Source organism: Telmatherina bonti (genome assembly GCF_933228915.1).
Source record: "Telmatherina bonti genome assembly, chromosome: 4".
Classification (NCBI taxonomy): domain Eukaryota; kingdom Metazoa; phylum Chordata; class Actinopteri; order Atheriniformes; family Telmatherinidae; genus Telmatherina; species Telmatherina bonti.
Window position 1 is genome coordinate 26,167,258 of NC_136622.1, and position 17,831 is coordinate 26,185,088.

A 17,831-nucleotide genomic window follows, 5' to 3' on the forward strand; every position below is an offset into this window, starting at 1 on the left:
GGAAAAAGGCAAAACATTGGTCATCATATTCTTGTTTACATGTACAGTTATAAATTTAATGGTGCGTGTGTGTGTGTGTGTGCGTGTGTGTGTGTATGTGTGGAGGAGCGGGGCCTTGCTGTGCAGCCAGGAAGCCCACGTTGTAGCTCCACCCTGAAGTCATGGGGGAGGGGTAGGGCTTGTAGTTTGGAGTCCCTGCCCCCGTTTTCTGTAAACTTTGCACACAGAACGAGCCGCCATTTAAAGCGACTATAATACGATGTAAATACTTCGGTCTAAGCTTTTCCGTATTTACTGAAATCAAACACGCTTCAGAAAGTTTTGCTGTATTGTCATTACAATATATATTCAGTATAAAAGCATACAGGCCTAATGTAGTGGGAGTCTGCTGTGAGCATCACAGTCGCAGCCGTCCAAACGAACTAACGGTGCGTGCATCCGCCTTAAAACTGTCAAACTTTAATCCACACGGCGTCAAAACTGCTTGCTTTATGTTGTCTAGTTACTTTAGTGTACATGTGACATTTATAACTGGCGGAAATGTGCGCTCACGCTTAAAAGGTTTGAACACTTACTTTTCCCACGTCCTGTATTATTCGACCACCATGGGCCACACCGCTCCCCTTGGATGAGGGTCTCTCGTTTATAACCTCTGCTGCTGAGACGCCGTCCAATACGTATTTGTAAAGGATAGGCCCGTGTGTGCACGCCGGTGTGGAGCTGCTCTTTTCCACCATGGGGACCCGGGTGTCGCGAAGCACGGAGCGGCCTACCCGGCAGTTAAAATCCGCACCACCGACCCTCGTCCCGACCGACGACTTCTCCAAAATATATTTGGACTCCATATTAAGAGAGAGCGACTGGAGACTAAAGAAATAAAACCGGTTTCCAAGAGATTTTAGTGCAAATTGCTGGAGTTAGATACATTTATAGGATTGTCGCGAGTTGATAGGAACTACCTGTGTCTTAACTTCTATTCTACGCTATATGTAAAGTTTTTCACCACCGCCGCCACCACTGCAACCCAGGACATCCAAAAAGCCGCCCGGTTAGGAGGATAAAAGATTGTTTTGCCTCTTTCCTCCAAACCAATGCCACGCCCCCTTTACTGCTCTCCTATTCGTCCGCTGGATACATAAACATTACACTCTGGCAGGCTTCCACGGCGAGACTGTATCCGATTGGCTATTTTAACTGTGTCAATCACGTTTTTTTCTAATCCAAGTCCGTGTGGGAGGAAGCGAAAGGGGGGCGTGCCCAACAGTTTACCGGCCGGTGTCTGTCGACGACAAACCGGTCTGCCAGGCAGGCGAGGGAGACAGCATAGAGGGGGGAGGAAAGCCTGCAGGCCTAGTCTACAAACTGCGCACTTGCGTTTTTACAAGATAAACGGTGATTTAACGGACATTAAAATATAATGCATGAGCTATTTTTTTTCTAAGCGGGTTATCAACGAAAAAATTTAAATTCCCTTTAGTGTAACAAGTCAATCTACAGTTAAAAATACTTTATAAAGGATTTAAAAACTAAACAAATTTCATGGTGCTTGTCTCGGTCGTTTTTTTCTCTTTATTCTGAAATACAATATTTAAAACGCTTTTCAAAGTATTGCATTTCAAAGGGTAATTGCAGAGTTTCGGTAACTTTTCTGTTTACTCACATTCCTGGATATTTCCCATGTTTTTATGTCCTGTGGACATACATCACAAATAGTCTTGTTGTTAAACATTTAATTAATTTAATGAAATATTCTAAGTTAAGAACTTAGGTAGAAACGTTAAATTTATATGAAAATGAAATAATATCTCATGCTATAAGGTGCATAATAAGCACCAGCAATTGCTGCTTTATCTTTTCAGCCCAATCGAGCACTTGATAGCAATCTGTAATAATACAAGCTTAGGTTTTTACTGCAAGGTTTTTGCAAAACAAACAAGTGATGACCTTAGTTTAACAGTCTTAGCCAAACAATAAAGTGACAGGCAAAACAGCATGTTATAATGTGCCACTTTATTAGAAAAGTAAAAACTCACTTTAATATTTTATGAAGGGTAATATAAAACATTACAATCTTTTGCATATCTGCACTTTCACACTATATTTTATTATATTCATTATTTTTCAACTAAACCCTGTGCTTTTAGAACATACAACATTGGCTACAGCTGTCACAGCAGTATTGGCCCATAATTATATTTTAAGACAAGAAACAAACAGCATTTGTATCTGCATGGAAAGCATGAAACATTTTGCATCCACAAAGTACAATGTGTCTGTGATAACCATCTTTTTTGTCAACAAATATACTGTATACTGTATGTTACACTGAAACAACATCAGAACAGCAACAGAGTATATTACACATTTACATCATCATACTAGCTGTGCAATGAACATCTGTTTTGGTCAGTGTATAACAGCGTTCGACAAAGTATATCCGATCAGTGCTTTCTCTCAGGATAAAGATAATGTGACACATTAGGTGACAGCCACAGAAGAAATACAGAGTGCGAGAGCAATTTCTATTCAGCACTTTTAAAGTGAAGGCTTGTTACAGCTTGTTAAGCATCTCAGCTGTTGGCCATTTCTCATATCAGACAGTAGTTGAGCCGTTGGTGCCTTGCTGATATCAGGCTGGGTTTGGCTTGACCCACAGCCTCTGCCCCTCCTTGACCTGCATATCACTCTCTGAGTCCCTCAGAACTGGAGATCAAAGGCCCCTCTTCTGTACAGTGCAAGAAGAAAGGTGAAGCAAAGGAAAAAAAAAGGGGCCAGTGTTGGTTACTGGAGGATGGATGGAACTGAGGGTGGGAGTACATGCACGGGTTGACCCAGTGGAAGCAAAATGTGCTTCCTCCCTATAAACTGCACATGGCTGGATGCTGCACTGTGTTTATGTGAGCATGGGAATATATGAGGAGGGGAAGTGTCCTTTGGGTCTATGTCCACTTGCAGGGATCCTAATCCAGCTTTATACAAGCTGTGCACCCTCCACCCCAACTATATCACTCTTTCTTGCTCTCCCAGAGCAGGGAGTAAACAACCCTCCACCATATTCTCCATCTGTATCACTCTCTCACTTACACTTTAAAGTTGGTGCTTTGGAAAAAAAAAAAACGAAGGCTGCTTTGCATCACATGGCAAAAGAAAAACAAACAAACAGAAAAAAGAGATAAATTAAGTACCACAACATTTTGTTTCATTTCCATATATATAAGCATGCACTTATTTGATCAAGCAGGAAAAAATTGCATCAACAACAAAAACATACTGTTTTCATGGCAGTGGTGTGAGCTATTTAACCAACTGTAATATTATTAGATAACAAAAAAATAAACAGTGCATTAAAATACAGTGTGCATTTGTTTTTACATACTTTGATACAGAAGCATCTCTAAATTTATGTTACTAACCTTTCTAAACCTGTCTTCATGAAAGTTTGTCTCACAGTAAGTGAGCAGTTTGTATTCCTCTTCCCCTCTTGTATTTGTGCCCATCTATTCAGTCCCAAATGTTTTTTCTTCCTGTGTTCTTTCCTCTTTTATAGTTCCCCAAAGCTACATGGGAAAGATGTTGTTTATAATGGAAGAGAACTCAGTATGGAGGCTGGAGACAAGGTTGGGGAGAAGGGGAGGGCAACTTTCCAAAGGACACTCAATGGTAATTTTTATGCACAGTTCTCTATTTTCTTTGGAGTCCAAAACCTTCTGTTACTATTTCAACCACCAGAATCAAGTCTGGCGAACTATGAGATACTCTGGCTTAAACTTGAATCCAGAAACCAAATCATAACTGAGCTTAGATACGCTCTACATAACTAATGCACAATTAAGCCCTGCAGCTGTACAGTGCAAAATTACAATGGTCATAAAAGTAGATGTTTACGTGTCTCCAGAAGATATGAGAAATCAGCTGCACAGGATGAAGCATCCTGTGTTGTTTTGGAAATTCTTTCACTTCCTTTTTTTTTTTTTGCTAAATATATTTCTCTAATTTATCCCCGTAATACAGTTAAGATCCCATATTATGAAACATCACTCTGGGGAAATTCTTGCACAAGCCATACACTGCCCCTGACCTGATCACTTCACCTTGCATGACTCTGCCAAATATGTGTGTGTGTGAGTGGGGGTGTACTGGGGTGTGTCAACATGCCTCTGGCTACAGATGTTTGTCAAATCAGAGTGCAGCTTTCAACGTTTTGTTTCAATTTAAGACAATATTTCATATTTGATGAAAAGCCATTTTTCATGGTCACAGTTAATGTTACTGATAACTGCTAATGAGCCTGGGGCACCTTAATGACGATTTGTGAAATGAAGATAATTACCTTCATATACTTCTGTGTTTGAGCAGGCCTGCAAATTATCGAGCTATGTTTAAACAAAGCATCACATCGCTGTCTGCCAGGCAACAGGTCAGTAAAAACCTGTTTCGTGTTTGTTTAGAGAAAGCAAAGCACCACGAAAATCTGTGGGTTACTTAAGTTACCCAAGGGTGAGGCAGGTATTTGTACTAGTACCTCATACTCCTTAAATATCCATTTCACATCTGTTTCTGTGTGAGAGTTTGCACAAAGCATGCACATATATACACACACACACACATACATATATATATATATATATATATATATATATATATATATATATATATATATATATATATATATATATATATATATACATATATATATATATATATATATATATATATATATATATATATATATATATATATATATATATATATATATATATATATATATATATGAATATGAATATTTTTTTGTTTTGTTTTATTCACCACATACTCTTGTAAGAGTACAGTGTTCATATAAAAATAAAGTTATTATGGAAAATGATGCACAAACATGTTAATATGGCCGGTAACACAGAATATTGACAATGAATATTTTCCGTATTTTTTTTATTTTTCATTATTATTAATTTTATTTTTTGTTCAAATGTATTTGGTCCATATTGGGGGCTGGACTAGGCTTAGGCTGGTTCTGAAATGCAGACCAATCAAAGGAAGTCTGAACCTGGATTAAGACCCTGTTTGTACCTGATGTCAACACAAAATGAATCCTCACGTTGACGGACTAGAGGGCCTGTCTTGTGTCTATGTACAGCAACCTGGTGGCCAGTGAACAGGAAGAGCCCGGAGGATCTGGGGCCCTCTCTGCAAACCCCTTTGCTACAGGCCAGTGACATACATCTCCATCCCATCATTGAATGTGAAGATGGTGGTAGTGCTGGAGCTGTTGGCGCCTTGTTTAACATCGCTGATGGTCTCATAGAAGTTTTCTCCACCAGGGAGGCCTTTAGCCGGATTGGCGGTGGGTCCTGAGCCTTGAGGTGCCGCTGGTGCTGCCTGCTGTTGCTGCTGCTGCTGCTGCTGTGGTGTCTGCTTCTTTCTCTTCAGAGTGGCACTACCTCCACCTGTGCCGTTATTGGGTCCTCCTTGCTCACGTTTCCGGTGGGTGTCGATACAAGCGTACGCAGGATCTGAATCGACCACTGAAGAAGACCATAATCTGTCTCCTACCGGCTCGTAGCAGGGCTCCTCTTGGGAGCGGGCCTGGCCCTGGACACCTCTGCCACGGCCTCGGGAACTCTGGTTTCCTCTCTCCCCACCGAAGGAACGTGGGAGGGTCTTTGCTCCATTGTGCTCCATTGGAGGTTTCTTCTTCTGGGTTTTACATACGATAGAGTAAGTGTCTGCAATCTGAGAACACACACAGAAGGAGAGCAGAGTATGATGTCAGTTAGTGAGTTTATATCACTGAACTACAGTCCATCTCTATGCTGAAGTTTATGGGTCACAGACCCTGTTACTCCATTCCCATTCTTTGTTTACATGAGGAAATGTTTACAACAACCCCATTTTTTTTCTGTGAAAATAATTGTAGTGACTATGTTTAGTATGAGTGTGTTTATCCACAGCAGTTTGCACATGTGTTAACAGAGTCTGCTCTGTGCAGTAACCTGACCTATTTTGACCAGAGAGGATAAGACAGAATAAACTATGTTATCAGTCGAGTTGAGTTCTTGGCTGAGGCAAAGTTAGCTTTGCAGTGGATGAACCTGTTAAAATTTCACCACAACTGGTTTTGGCAACAAAACAGTATGTGTAAAGGATCTGCACAACAGCAGCTTGATGAGAGGAAAAAAAAAAAAAAAGTTCAGTGTTCACGAATGGACTTTGCTCATAACTCATTTGCTCTGAATGGGGCACGCCTACATATGTTTGAAGCTACATGCACTTCAGGTGTATGAGTGTGCCGCCTCATTCATGAACGCAGAATTCTGTATGCACGTGCTTCCAGTGATATCTACGACAGACAACAGAAAAACATTTCTGAAGTCCTGTGAGGAATTCTGATAAACCAGTGCTATGACCTCTGGCATTTCTGTGTCAAAATTCCACAAGTGGAGCACAAGAGCAGAGGATTGTGGGGCATGGTCATGTTTACCTTACATGTTCACACCCCTACCAACAGCTCTGCTCTACTGGCCCTGAGAAACACTAGCTATGCAAACTCTCTCCGTCCTACACAGACACACACACACACAGATTAACCTTGTTTTCGATCCACTCCCAAAAACCTGAAGCCTGGCAGCAGAGAAATAATCAATAAGACTCTTTCTTTTTGCATGTGCTCACCTTGCATTGCATGTCATACAAAGCAGTTATGCTTGGGAAAAGTAATGAAAGACTACTTATACTTCCTTTGTGAATATCTATAACCCGTTCTTTCTCTCCTGTCACGGACTGATCACACACACCCTGCCCCCTCAACAAATCTCTTGTGTGACCTTTTTGGATAAACAAAGACCCTGGCGTATGCTGTAAGTGTGTGCAGACAATGTGCGGTGTGAGCGTGTGTGCAACTACAATACGTGTGTGTGCACACAGAAAGCGCAGCAGAGGAAGGAAGTCACAAGATGATGGGGATTTCAAAACTGAGCTACAGCTGTTAAGGAAGCCTGCCATTGTATGTTTTTCTTTTCTCCCCCACCCGCCGTGTATTAAGTTTTTAGCTCTCCGCTCAGGTCAAGGCTTCAGTACATAACACTTTCTGCATCGACTGATTGTCAGTAGAAACAGGGCAGAGTGCATTATTTGTGCATCTGTTTGTGATCAACATTTTGAGTTGCAAATAATGCCCTATTTTCCAAACAGTTTTCTAACAGTTGACATTCATCTGGTGAGACATGCTTTATGCAACGTGATTGGTTGGGAAGGGCACGCCTCCTAGTCATGAAGGGAGTGGAGCGGAGGGAGAGGGCGCCAGCAGATGGGAGGAGATTCAGTCAGGAATGGAAACTCAACACCTTTTGACGGCTTCAACTGACAAACTCCAGAGTATAAGGGCATTTTAGGGCAACAACAAACTCTGGAACAGAAAAGCACAACAGCAAAAGGAGGATTGGGGGTGGGGTGGGGGGGTGGAGGGGTTAATAAAGACAGAGAAAATAGGAGAATAATGTGAGAGAAGAAAAAGTAAACATGGAGAGAATGAAGAATGTAGTCAAGGCCAGTTGCTCTGTGTAACAGTCTGATGTGCAGGGGAGGAGTTTAACTGGTTCTGAACTGCAGAGACTTAACCCCTTCGTCTTCACATACAGCAACCAAATTCTTTTACTCAACATTGACCCAGAAACATTAAGAAATATAATAATATAATGTTAAGAAAGTCAACAGCAACTTAAAACTTGCCAACACTGTTTCTCTGCTACTTTAAAATGTCTAGCATGTGTAAAAAAAAAAAAAACATACTCATTTTCCAATAACTTCAATTATCTTATATGTTAACAAAAGTAACAGAATTAAAAAAAAGTTTCCCTTCTGTGTCAAGATTTAGACTTTAAGATTAGCTGAGGTGAGTGAATGAGGAGGATTAAGAAAAAGAGAAGTGAATACTAATATTAGACAGTGGTCTATTTCAGGGACAACCGTGCTTCTCAGACTGGCTGCCCCTGACCCCCAGGCATTACAAAAGTTCTTCAAACTGTTTATAGCTCTTTCAGTATATTACGCTGGCTACAGCAGTGCGCAAATACAGAGAGGGAGTCATATGTGGAGAGGTGGGGGTGGAATTGCTGGATGTGAAGGCCCATATGGGAGAGTATGTGACATGATTAGTGAGTGCAGACCCCCCTTCACCACCAGACATGCTCTGCCATATATAGGTCAGTTTGTAGCCCACATCTCAGCCAGGCTTGATCAGGCAAAACAGCAAACCTTTAACAAATAGCTCCACATTTGCTGAGCGATGATTAATATTAGACAGCAGGTGATACTGAGGGCTGATCTGTCTGGATGTACACTGGAAGCAGACAGATGAGAGAGGGAGGGGGGATTGGGGTCATGGTTCAGGCAGGCGGTGGGGAGGTGCTCAGTCCATGTAACGTTATCTCTTTCTGTAAGCAGAAACCTTGTATGACGGGCAGGTCACGGGGCAGCAGCATTACGAAGGCGTGCCCAATCAAACGGCTGCCTCCATCGGTAAACAAAACAGTAATCAGAGACTTGTTCGTCTGTCCGCCTTTTCCGGGCACCCCCAGTTAAGGGTTTTGTATCTCAAGCTATTATTAAAAAAAAAAAAAAAAGCAAAAACATGCGTATATTACCTCCTTTGCAGTTGGGGGCAATGGGTGCCCCTGTCCGTTCTCTCCACGGAGAGGAGGTGGGTGCAAAGTGATGATGTCATCATCCTCTGGAGGCTTCCAGATATACTGCTCCCCATTGCCCATAAACACTGCTTCCTGAAAACAATTATAAAGAGTTCAGGTAAGTATTACCTTAAGGACAGGGGAAAGGGGGGGTTAAATTTGGCATCTGTTACACTCTGTTTTTGCTTCACATTGATTTTCTTGCAAAACAGATGACAATGTTGACAGTGTGCATGAATCATGCATGTGTGTGTGTGTGTGTGTGTACCAGTAACAAACAGGAAGAGCAGTTTTGAAGGTCACTCATTTGCAGAATAGAATCAGTGTCCGTGTTTTCATTACAGTTAGTCAGCATTGTTAATCTGCCATTATGAACCAAACATTTGGCTTTTTTTTTTTTTGCTCTCAAATGCAGCTTTAATGTAAAGATAAAAGTAAATAACTCCTAACCATCAAAAATATTTCTTTAAAATGAACCCTGCACATTTTTAAAAACAGCATTCAATTACTAGATGGTTTTTTGTTGTTTTAGAGCCAAATTGTACTGCTTAGCATTTACATTTTTAGACAGTTCTTTAGTTCCCTCTTGCTCTGTGACCCAACGCTCTGCAGGATTTTATGCAAATCTGCTCACTCAATGATATTCTGCTGACAGACATGTAGCCCTACAGACACACAGACAATGCAGCTAAAATATAACGATCGTTGAACTCTGCTGGTAAGGATCAATGTCAGAGGACTTTAAGGAGTGACAGAGGCCAGACAGGGATCTATGCTTTTCATAAGCAAACACAGTTTGCAATGTTAAGTGACAAGTTAAAGCTGAATTTACTTTTAACATCAAGTTATGCAAATATTATCATTGATACTTTGCTGTACATTTTTAGCCTATACAGATCTAGGAATACAACTAAAGAATATTAAACAAGAAACTGCTCTTGCAACCTATTTTTAAACTCCCAGTGATCAAGACCAATTAGTAACCAATTAGAACACACAAACTCCTGTGTGCATATGTGACTGAGGATGATTAAACTTTTATATGTTCTTCCTGTGCAGTGAGAGAGAGTAATAATAGCTGGGGCAGAGTAAATGGCTTCAATATGTGCACAATATTTATCCTCACCCTGGCTATTGACTACCTGTTAGCTGTTTCTAGATAGACTTGATGATATATTCAACAGGAACACACATACACATATATGAAAAACACACAATCAGAGGCACACACAGGCAGCTGGGCAGTCTGCCAAGCTCTTACATAATCCATCCTCCGACTCTTTACTCTAATATTGCGCTGGGCTGCACAGTGCAAAGGGGTGGATAAGACACAAACATGCACACACTTGCGCGATCAAGGATTTAGCATGCACAGATTAAAGTGCAGGTCAGCAACTTAGGCTGACTTCAGCAGCAAAGACGGGCCTATTTAAACAACCTTATCAATCTCTTTAAAAAGGCAAGGTCCCCTGTTGTATGCTTTGCCGAACACACACATGCATTAGAGGTGTGTGCTAGCAAAACCTTCAGAAAGTGCTCGTCACTTCACAATCAAATCATTCTTCATCTAGTTCTCATGCTGAACTGCTTTATGCTTCTGAACACATCTTAGCTAATAGAGTCGGTTCTGTTATGAGAATAAAACTGTGAATAATAGTATCAGACATAATCATGAAAGCAGAAGAAACTGTATAAATGTTTTTTTTGTGTGTGTTTGAAACATGTATATGGGCTGTGGACATGCTGAGGCATTGACTGAATAACACTGAATCCTTTGTATGGGTACAACATAAACATTTGTTTATTTGTGGACAGCTCCCTCTAGTGGCAAGCAGACAAATTCACAGTTTTAAACTACAGCTTATCGAGAAAAATGTGACAGATTAGGGTTTTACAGAGTATCTGATGGTTGTACCTTTGGGAAGGAGTGCAGGTGAAATGGCTCCAGTGGTTTGCGTGGAAACTCCTGACTGCGGTGCAGTGGAGGAGGACCTGCAGAAGGTGAATCACTCACGCTCGATTGGCTGTCTGACTGGCTGTCAGCTCCGTTATTCTCCTTCCTGTTTAACTTGTCAACCTGGAGGTTTCATATCATGATAGAATATGTTTTACTTAAAGCTTTCAGGCAAAGATCACAGCACAGGAAACTTCTCAGAGTTAAGTTGTTTTAACTTGCGATGCATATGACAGGAGTACTAAAGCAGTAATTTGGGCAGCTAAAGCGGACATTAGCATGTTTTCCAACTATTTCATCCAAAAGAAAAATATAATTTCTCAAAACAAACAAACAAAAATAAAAAAGTAAAGATTTTTGTGTGTCTACCAAGACTGGAAACACTATCCCTCCCTTTACAGTCCAAGTATAAGTCAACATCTACAAAAGACATATTGACATATATACTAATTACATCTGATGCCATCAGATAAACCACAGCATAGCATATTATTTAAAATGTCCTTATGATTTCAAAATCACTTCTTCCATTTCTATGCAGTGACTGTATAACTCAGTAAACAAAGAGTGCATATATACCTTCCTGAACTTGCGAATAGAAGCATACTCAGCTGCAGAGGAATCCTGAATGGCCAGGGAGTTGACCGAGGACAAAGGCGACCTGTTTGCCCCGCTTGCGCCGTTACTTTTTCCAGTCATTGTTCCATTAATGGTGCCATTTCCCCTGCCATTCCCTCTACCACCCTGGGAGAAATAAAAACAACATAACAATGTGACACTTTAAATAAGATTGTCACCATGTCTCAAACAAACTACAGTCACAAATACAGATGACCAAAAATCACTCATGTAAAGAATTCTGAAAGAGCCCCAGTCAATATCAGGTAACACTTCTGGTACAACCTTTGCATGTATAACCTATAAACAAACCAGTAATCTATGCCATCTCAAAATGATAAATATAAAGCTGTTAGACTAAATGCTTGCACATATGTGGTATTATTTGCATGATGTAACCACTTTTTGTGTTTCTACTTTCCTTTCCTGACAGTCCAACAGGCTAGTGAGCGTATACCTGGTTTACTAGCCTGACACCTAAAAGCTAGTGGACATAGTTGCTAATGAATAGTTTTCAGGTTCATTCATTCATTCATTTATTATCCAAACCGCTTAGTCCAATTAAGGGTTGCGGCGAAGCTGGAGCCTATTCCAGCAGTCTTTGGGGCGAAAGGCAGGGTACACCCTGGACAGCTCGCCAGTCCATCACAGTAGTTTTCAGGTTGATAGATACAATTAAGCTCTACAGCAAAAGTATATATAAACAAATGTATTTTGAGTGTGTGTGCGTACATTTCCATTCACGTTGGCATTACGAGCTCCGTTAGTGTGAGCTGGAGGGCTTTGGGCTGCTCTGACCGTAGCTGGGGTGTTGGCCGACGTGGTTGGTGGAGCAGAGAGGACCTTGGGGCCTGCATCACCTTCCCGGACACCAACACTTTCATATAGGCCATCGTCCAGATAGTGGGTTGGGGTGGGGTTATTGCGCATCCCCACTTCAGTGTAGGTATGGTCTCTAGCTTCGCCACCACCACCCCCTCCTCCTCCACCTCCGTCACCTCCTGCGTCCCCTCCTCCTCCTCCCTGGCCATTTTCCTGGGGACTGTTGGGGATCTGAGGGAGCTGGCGTCCATGGGAGGGCCTCAGGTCTGTCTGGGAGCGCCGACTGTGAAGGAGCAGGAGGTCCATGCTGGCTGGGCGGCTTTTACTAACAGCTGCACAGAGACAGGTAGGAAGAGGAGAAAGAGGAAGGTGAGTGAGAAAGTGTTGGAGGGGACATGAGTGATAAAGTGTAACAACTCAGAGTAGTCAATTATTTATTATCACATAGGAGCCGTTAGTCACCACTTACAGTTTCCATTGCAGGGAAAGCGATTGATCTCATGCAGCCTGGTGTCAGATTTACTCATGGAGTTTAGTTTCGGATGCCGAAGCGTACCCTGCTGTCACACACACACACACACACACACACACACACACACACACACACACACACACACACACACACACACACACACACAGACTTGTTAATGGAGGCATAAAACATGCAAACACATGCATGTGCATCTGTGTGCACAAACAGCTTGGAAGGAGAAGGGCAGAAGTAGCCTGAGACAGGAAGGAGGCGAGGCTAAGAGACAGTGAAATGAAAGCATGTCTCACCATATTTACTGATGTCCCTTTCTCTCCGGCTGGGGGGTGCTTGCTCTTGCTTTTTCTGACAACATCAAAGTGAGGAAGGTCAACAGAAGCCAGTGGACAGAAAGAGAAAATACATACACTCTCAGCAGATAGATGCTATCATCATTCAGCTTTGGTTAGGGAAGAAAAGTCCTTGGCTGATAACAAAAGCCCAGTCAAACTGTGAATGGAGCGTGACTCAGGTTTTTGTCGAAGCGGCGACGACCCTCAGTTCGATTATTTTTTCCAAGATAAACCTAAGAAAACGTACAATTATTCTGTTGCCGTTTTCTGCATGTTGTTCCAAGTCTTGTGAAAAAAAAAAAAAAAGTATCTAGATAGTTGTTATGCATCACTGTGGATCCCTGGAGGTGCCTGTAGCTACAGGAAACAGTTGATATGGTGCAAGAGCAACGAGATGAAGTAAGAAGTCAAAAGCTGTTTTGCACGGATGTGGATGTGAAAAATGCTCTATGTTCGATCTTTTTTCTCTTAGACAGTGGGGAGTTACAGCACGTAAAAATCAAACTGTTGTGCTGCAAAACACAATGTGGCAATAAATAGCATCACTTGTGTGCAAACAGGTGCAGAAGCACTATGTCATCTTATTATGCGAGTAGCTTGAACGACTCTGTCCATTCTACTGGAGCAAGATATTGTCTCCTCGAGCAAGCTGGACTTTTTTTGTACAAACATATGGTCATTGTACCCGGAGGGAACTGCAAAAAAAGGTGGAGGGAGCTCCCCTGGAGATTTGTATAATGATTTGAGAGGGGGGAGGTTCACGGTAGAAATAAGATGAAGGCTCAAAGTCACAGAATGGCTTGGGTTATTTTGCCATTTTTAGACTTGGATCACAGGAAGGATATATAAACTGGAATCCCTGGAATTTGGAGAGTATTTTGCAGTAATGTATCTTTTTTAATCAATAGAAGAAAATCAATAGAGGCGGGATTGGTATTTGTACATGACAAAGTGGATCTGGATGAGCAAATGACTGAACACCCGGCAACATCCAGCGGGGAGCTTAAACTCCATATTATTCTTTAGATTGGAACAGCCGTGTGGTTTTATTTCTATGACATAAGCTGGTTTGACATTTCTCAACATCCTTATCTGTGTATCCCATGGCAACAAAGCTACAGCGCAGCCTGTGATTGGTCCCTGAGGGTTCTGGAAAAAAGAGAAAAAAAATACATAGGCTGTGCCATTGCTCTCTTCTGGCTCACAGTCTGATCCTCTTTAAACCGTGGGGTATCCGATTGTTTTTGCCTGCTGCTTGAGTTTGCTCGAGACCGATGACGCGAGGCCTGCCTCCTCCTCAGTGTCCTGTAAGCATCTTTTCATTTGATCTGACACTCACAGCCATTAACATTCATTACTGCCACTCTGCTCAGAGCAAGGGATAAAAGAGACAGAGGACGGACAGAGGGAGCTGAGAGAAGGGAGGAGAGGAGTTCAGAAGAAGTGGAGACACATAAAAGAAGGAGTGGATGATAAGAGGGATCTGGGAGGGCAGGAAAAGCTTTCAGCAGATATGATAAAACTCTGTTATCTCGCCTCTCTTTGCTTTTTAAAGTTTCATTCCCCCAGTTTTTGTCCACAGCGAGTCATGTGACAGTCTTACCTTTGGCAGCCTACGCAGACAAGGACGATAAGGATGGTGACCACAAAGGCGGAGGCTGCTGCAATGGCTCCCAGGAGCAGCAGGTTTTGGTAGGTAGGGTTCCCTGAAGTTGTTCCTGCACTGCCGTCCATGACACCCACTGCGTCTTTCTCACTCCCTTCACTTTCACTTAAACTCCAGCACTGCAACTTAAGACTGTCTGATCAGGAAAACCTGTAAAGATGCACGGCGGAGGAAAAGAAGAACAGAAAGAGGCACAACATATGAGTGACATGCAAGATAAGAAGAAACTGAAAAAAAAAAGTTGCATGGATCTTGCTTAGAAATAGTGTGTACGTGCTTGGTTTGCCTCTGGCTTTTTGTCACTGTCTCTTTCTGACATATCAGTTTCTATTTTTGACTCACTCAAATAATGCACACAAACTAGAACACCTTATAAGGCAGCAGGTATGAGCAGTTCATGATCACACTGTTTTTCTTTGCTTTTCAAAAAGCATCAAATGATCTGGAAATACTCCTTTGAGAAGCCAAAGAGAATGTGTTCGTTTAATTGAATTCTCAGGAGCGGGGATGGTAGGGGTAGCTGCTATACGTCTAGTGTGAGCAGAACGCTGCAGATGAGGCTCAAACACTGACAAGATTTTAAATTTTTCAAAACAGTGGTACATAATGTAGAAATTCTTGCGCTACACACAGGAAAGCCTTTTCACTTCTGGTCTTTTTAGCTCTGTCACACTGGGGTATACAACGCTAGCACAACCAACTTCCAACAAACATACACAATCCTCATCCATGTCAGACAAGATAAACTCTGAGGAGATTTGCATGCTGTTCCTACATGATTGGATTACTCCAAACAGACATTTGACATGATGAAAAACTTTGGAGGTTTCTACTTGTTTTGTGTCTACATAAATCACTACCAGTGCATCTGTAGTGCATTCATTGGCAAAATAAGGATTCTCAGAGGACCCAAACTTTCCCCGAAGCAGGTTTTCTCTGCCATTCGATCTACTTCTTATTCCTACGTTTCATCAGAGGCAGTGCGACTCCTCACATTTGCCCAGCTGTGCTAACAAGCCATCATTAATCCAGCAACCCACTGTGATCACTGTGTCTGAGCTTGCCTAATCACACATGAAGCCAAACAGAACAAAACCCGAACAACAGAGCTATGGACATGACAGAGAAAACAGAACAACTCAGTTCGAAACAACACACGTAACAGTTAAGCATCTGTAGTTTTGGAAATTTTGCAACAAATGTGCTGCTAGCTGTTCATTCAGCACTTTTCCTCAGAGTTGAGTGCATTTGTGACGGAAAGCTGTTTGACAAACAGCTGACTATTGATTGTAGACCAGCTAATTTAACTAGAACATCCTAGGTATGAATATGAGGCACACTCTTGTGCCGTGGTATATTTCCAGCAGTTTGTCAGAGCAAACGTTGATATTTTGGTTCAGTATTTAGTATCAAATATCTACATAATAGCTTATGATTAATTATTTGAAAGTTAAATTCATGATAAACAGAAAAAGCTGGATTTGTTATTTATTGCTGTCTCAGTGCAGTAATATGTTTTAAATTGCGTTGTTTAAGTTGTGTTATTGCTGACCTTTTGTGTTGCCTATAGGGCAGTAAACATATGATCGTTTGATCCTCAGCTCCTCCACTACAACTGATGCAAGTGTCTTTGGTGTGCAACTTGACCTAAACGTTAGTCTTTATATTTAGGAGCATGTTAGGAAAAAGTACTGCTTGTTCTGAAATTAATGATAATTGCTGGAATGTTGTTTGCAGTAGAAAGTCCTGGTAAAATGCTATTTACCTTTCTAAGTTCTTGGTCTCCAAATAAGGGTTTTAAAACAGCAGCAAATTAAAGGTTTATTGTGTTTTTGTTGAAAGAAATGTCCTCACAACAGCAAAAATGAAAGCTGGATATATAAAATGATAATACAATAGAAATGTTAGAAAACAACATGAAAGTAGATTGAAAACAGAAAAAGCTTGAGAATACATCAGCTCCTGTTAAAAAAAAAAAATTGATTATTTATTTGATTTTGGATTGTTTTTTTTTTAGTATTTATACATGCACACACAGAGAAACTTGATTCAGTGTTGATGTACGGTAGTTTTAGAAAGAGCTAATCATGTTAGAATTAACCAACCCAAAGCTAGTTATTCTGGGCAAAGCTCATAGGTATGAATGCAATTTTTTGTTTCTCTTAATTATTATCTGGGTGCTGATATTTTACCTTTTCTTTAACAAACAGTAGCAGTTTAAAGTCTGGACACAATTTCCCATTAAATCCAGTTTGCCAGAGTCTAGATAACAGCTTAGACATAAGATGAATTTCACAACTCGTCTATATTTTTTCTTTAAAAACAAACTGATGAAAACAGCTCTGGCAGCAAAGAAACCTAAATGTCATTTGAACAGAAAAACTGTTTCTGGATTCAACTTTGCTCATACCTCCTTGTTAATCAGCAAGGATGTTTAGAGCAATTGTAAATACCTGTCCTCCCTGCTCCAGCAGTTCCCGGAGGCACAACAACACACACAGAAATGTGCTGCATATTCTTGGCTTGCCACTAGAAGCAGAGACAATGGCAGCAATATAGTTGCTGCCATTGTATAGAATGAACAGAATCTGTGGCTCTGGCTTGCTGTATTTTGGAGATAAAACTGCATTTTTTTTCTATGTCCTCTCTCTCTCTCTCTCTCTTTTAGCCCCTTCTCCTCCCTTCTTCTCCCTGATCTCCTCTCCCTTCACGTCTGTCTGCCTGACCCTGCAGATATGTGAGGCGATGCACGGCGAATGAATTAGCAGAGCAGAGGCCTCCGACAGCCCTTTATGGAACAGACAGACAGACAGGCAAAGCACATCACAGTGGAGAGATGGAAAACAAGAGGGAGGTGGTGAATGAAAGTGAAGGGTAAGGAAGAGGTGATCAGACACAAGAGCCAGGGAGTGGGATGAAAGGGAAAGAAAGGTAGTAGAGGATGCAAGAAAGAAGACAGGGGACGGCAGAAAAATACTTAAAACATGAAGTTGGGGTGGGGAGGGTAAACAGTTAGGAAGGGAAGGGAAGAAAGACAGTGATGAGGGTTGGATGACAGGGGGAAGAAAAAGCGGGGAAGCCTTGGGAGATTAGCAGAGTGAGGGAGAAAAAAAAAGAAGAGGAGGCAATGAGAAGGAGGTCAGCAGCAGTTGGTTTGTGTCTGCATTTTGTCAAACCCCCTCTGAAATATTCAGGGGAGAAATACATAAAAGGGGCGAAATTCTGAACTGCCAACGAACACGATGCAAGATGGGAGCGCGCGTCTGGC

General features: G+C 41.5%; 2 protein-coding genes across 4 annotated transcripts in view; both read right to left on the minus strand.

Moving 5' to 3' along the window:
- Positions 1–1,022, minus strand: part of slc2a4rg (SLC2A4 regulator) — a 35,476-nt gene extending 34,454 nt beyond the window's left edge. For all 3 annotated transcript variants that reach the window (XM_079239376.1, XM_079239377.1, XM_079239375.1), the window contains exon 1: positions 576–1,022. In XM_079239376.1, coding sequence (XP_079095502.1) covers positions 576–845 — 270 coding nt within the window. In that variant the 5' untranslated portion in view covers positions 846–1,022. The remainder of the gene's footprint in view (positions 1–575) is intronic.
- Positions 1,023–5,199: 4,177 nt separating this feature from the next.
- On the minus strand, positions 5,200–14,631 carry LOC306754505 (uncharacterized protein; the record flags this gene model as incomplete). The annotated part of the gene is made up of 8 exons (XM_079238524.1): positions 5,200–5,730; positions 8,640–8,774; positions 10,597–10,758; positions 11,215–11,379; positions 11,986–12,407; positions 12,545–12,635; positions 12,856–12,910; positions 14,501–14,631. The coding sequence occupies 8 exons, from the start codon at positions 14,629–14,631 to the stop codon at positions 5,200–5,202; spliced, it is 1,692 nt and encodes a 563-aa protein (XP_079094650.1).
- Between the last annotated feature and the right edge of the window lie 3,200 nt (positions 14,632–17,831).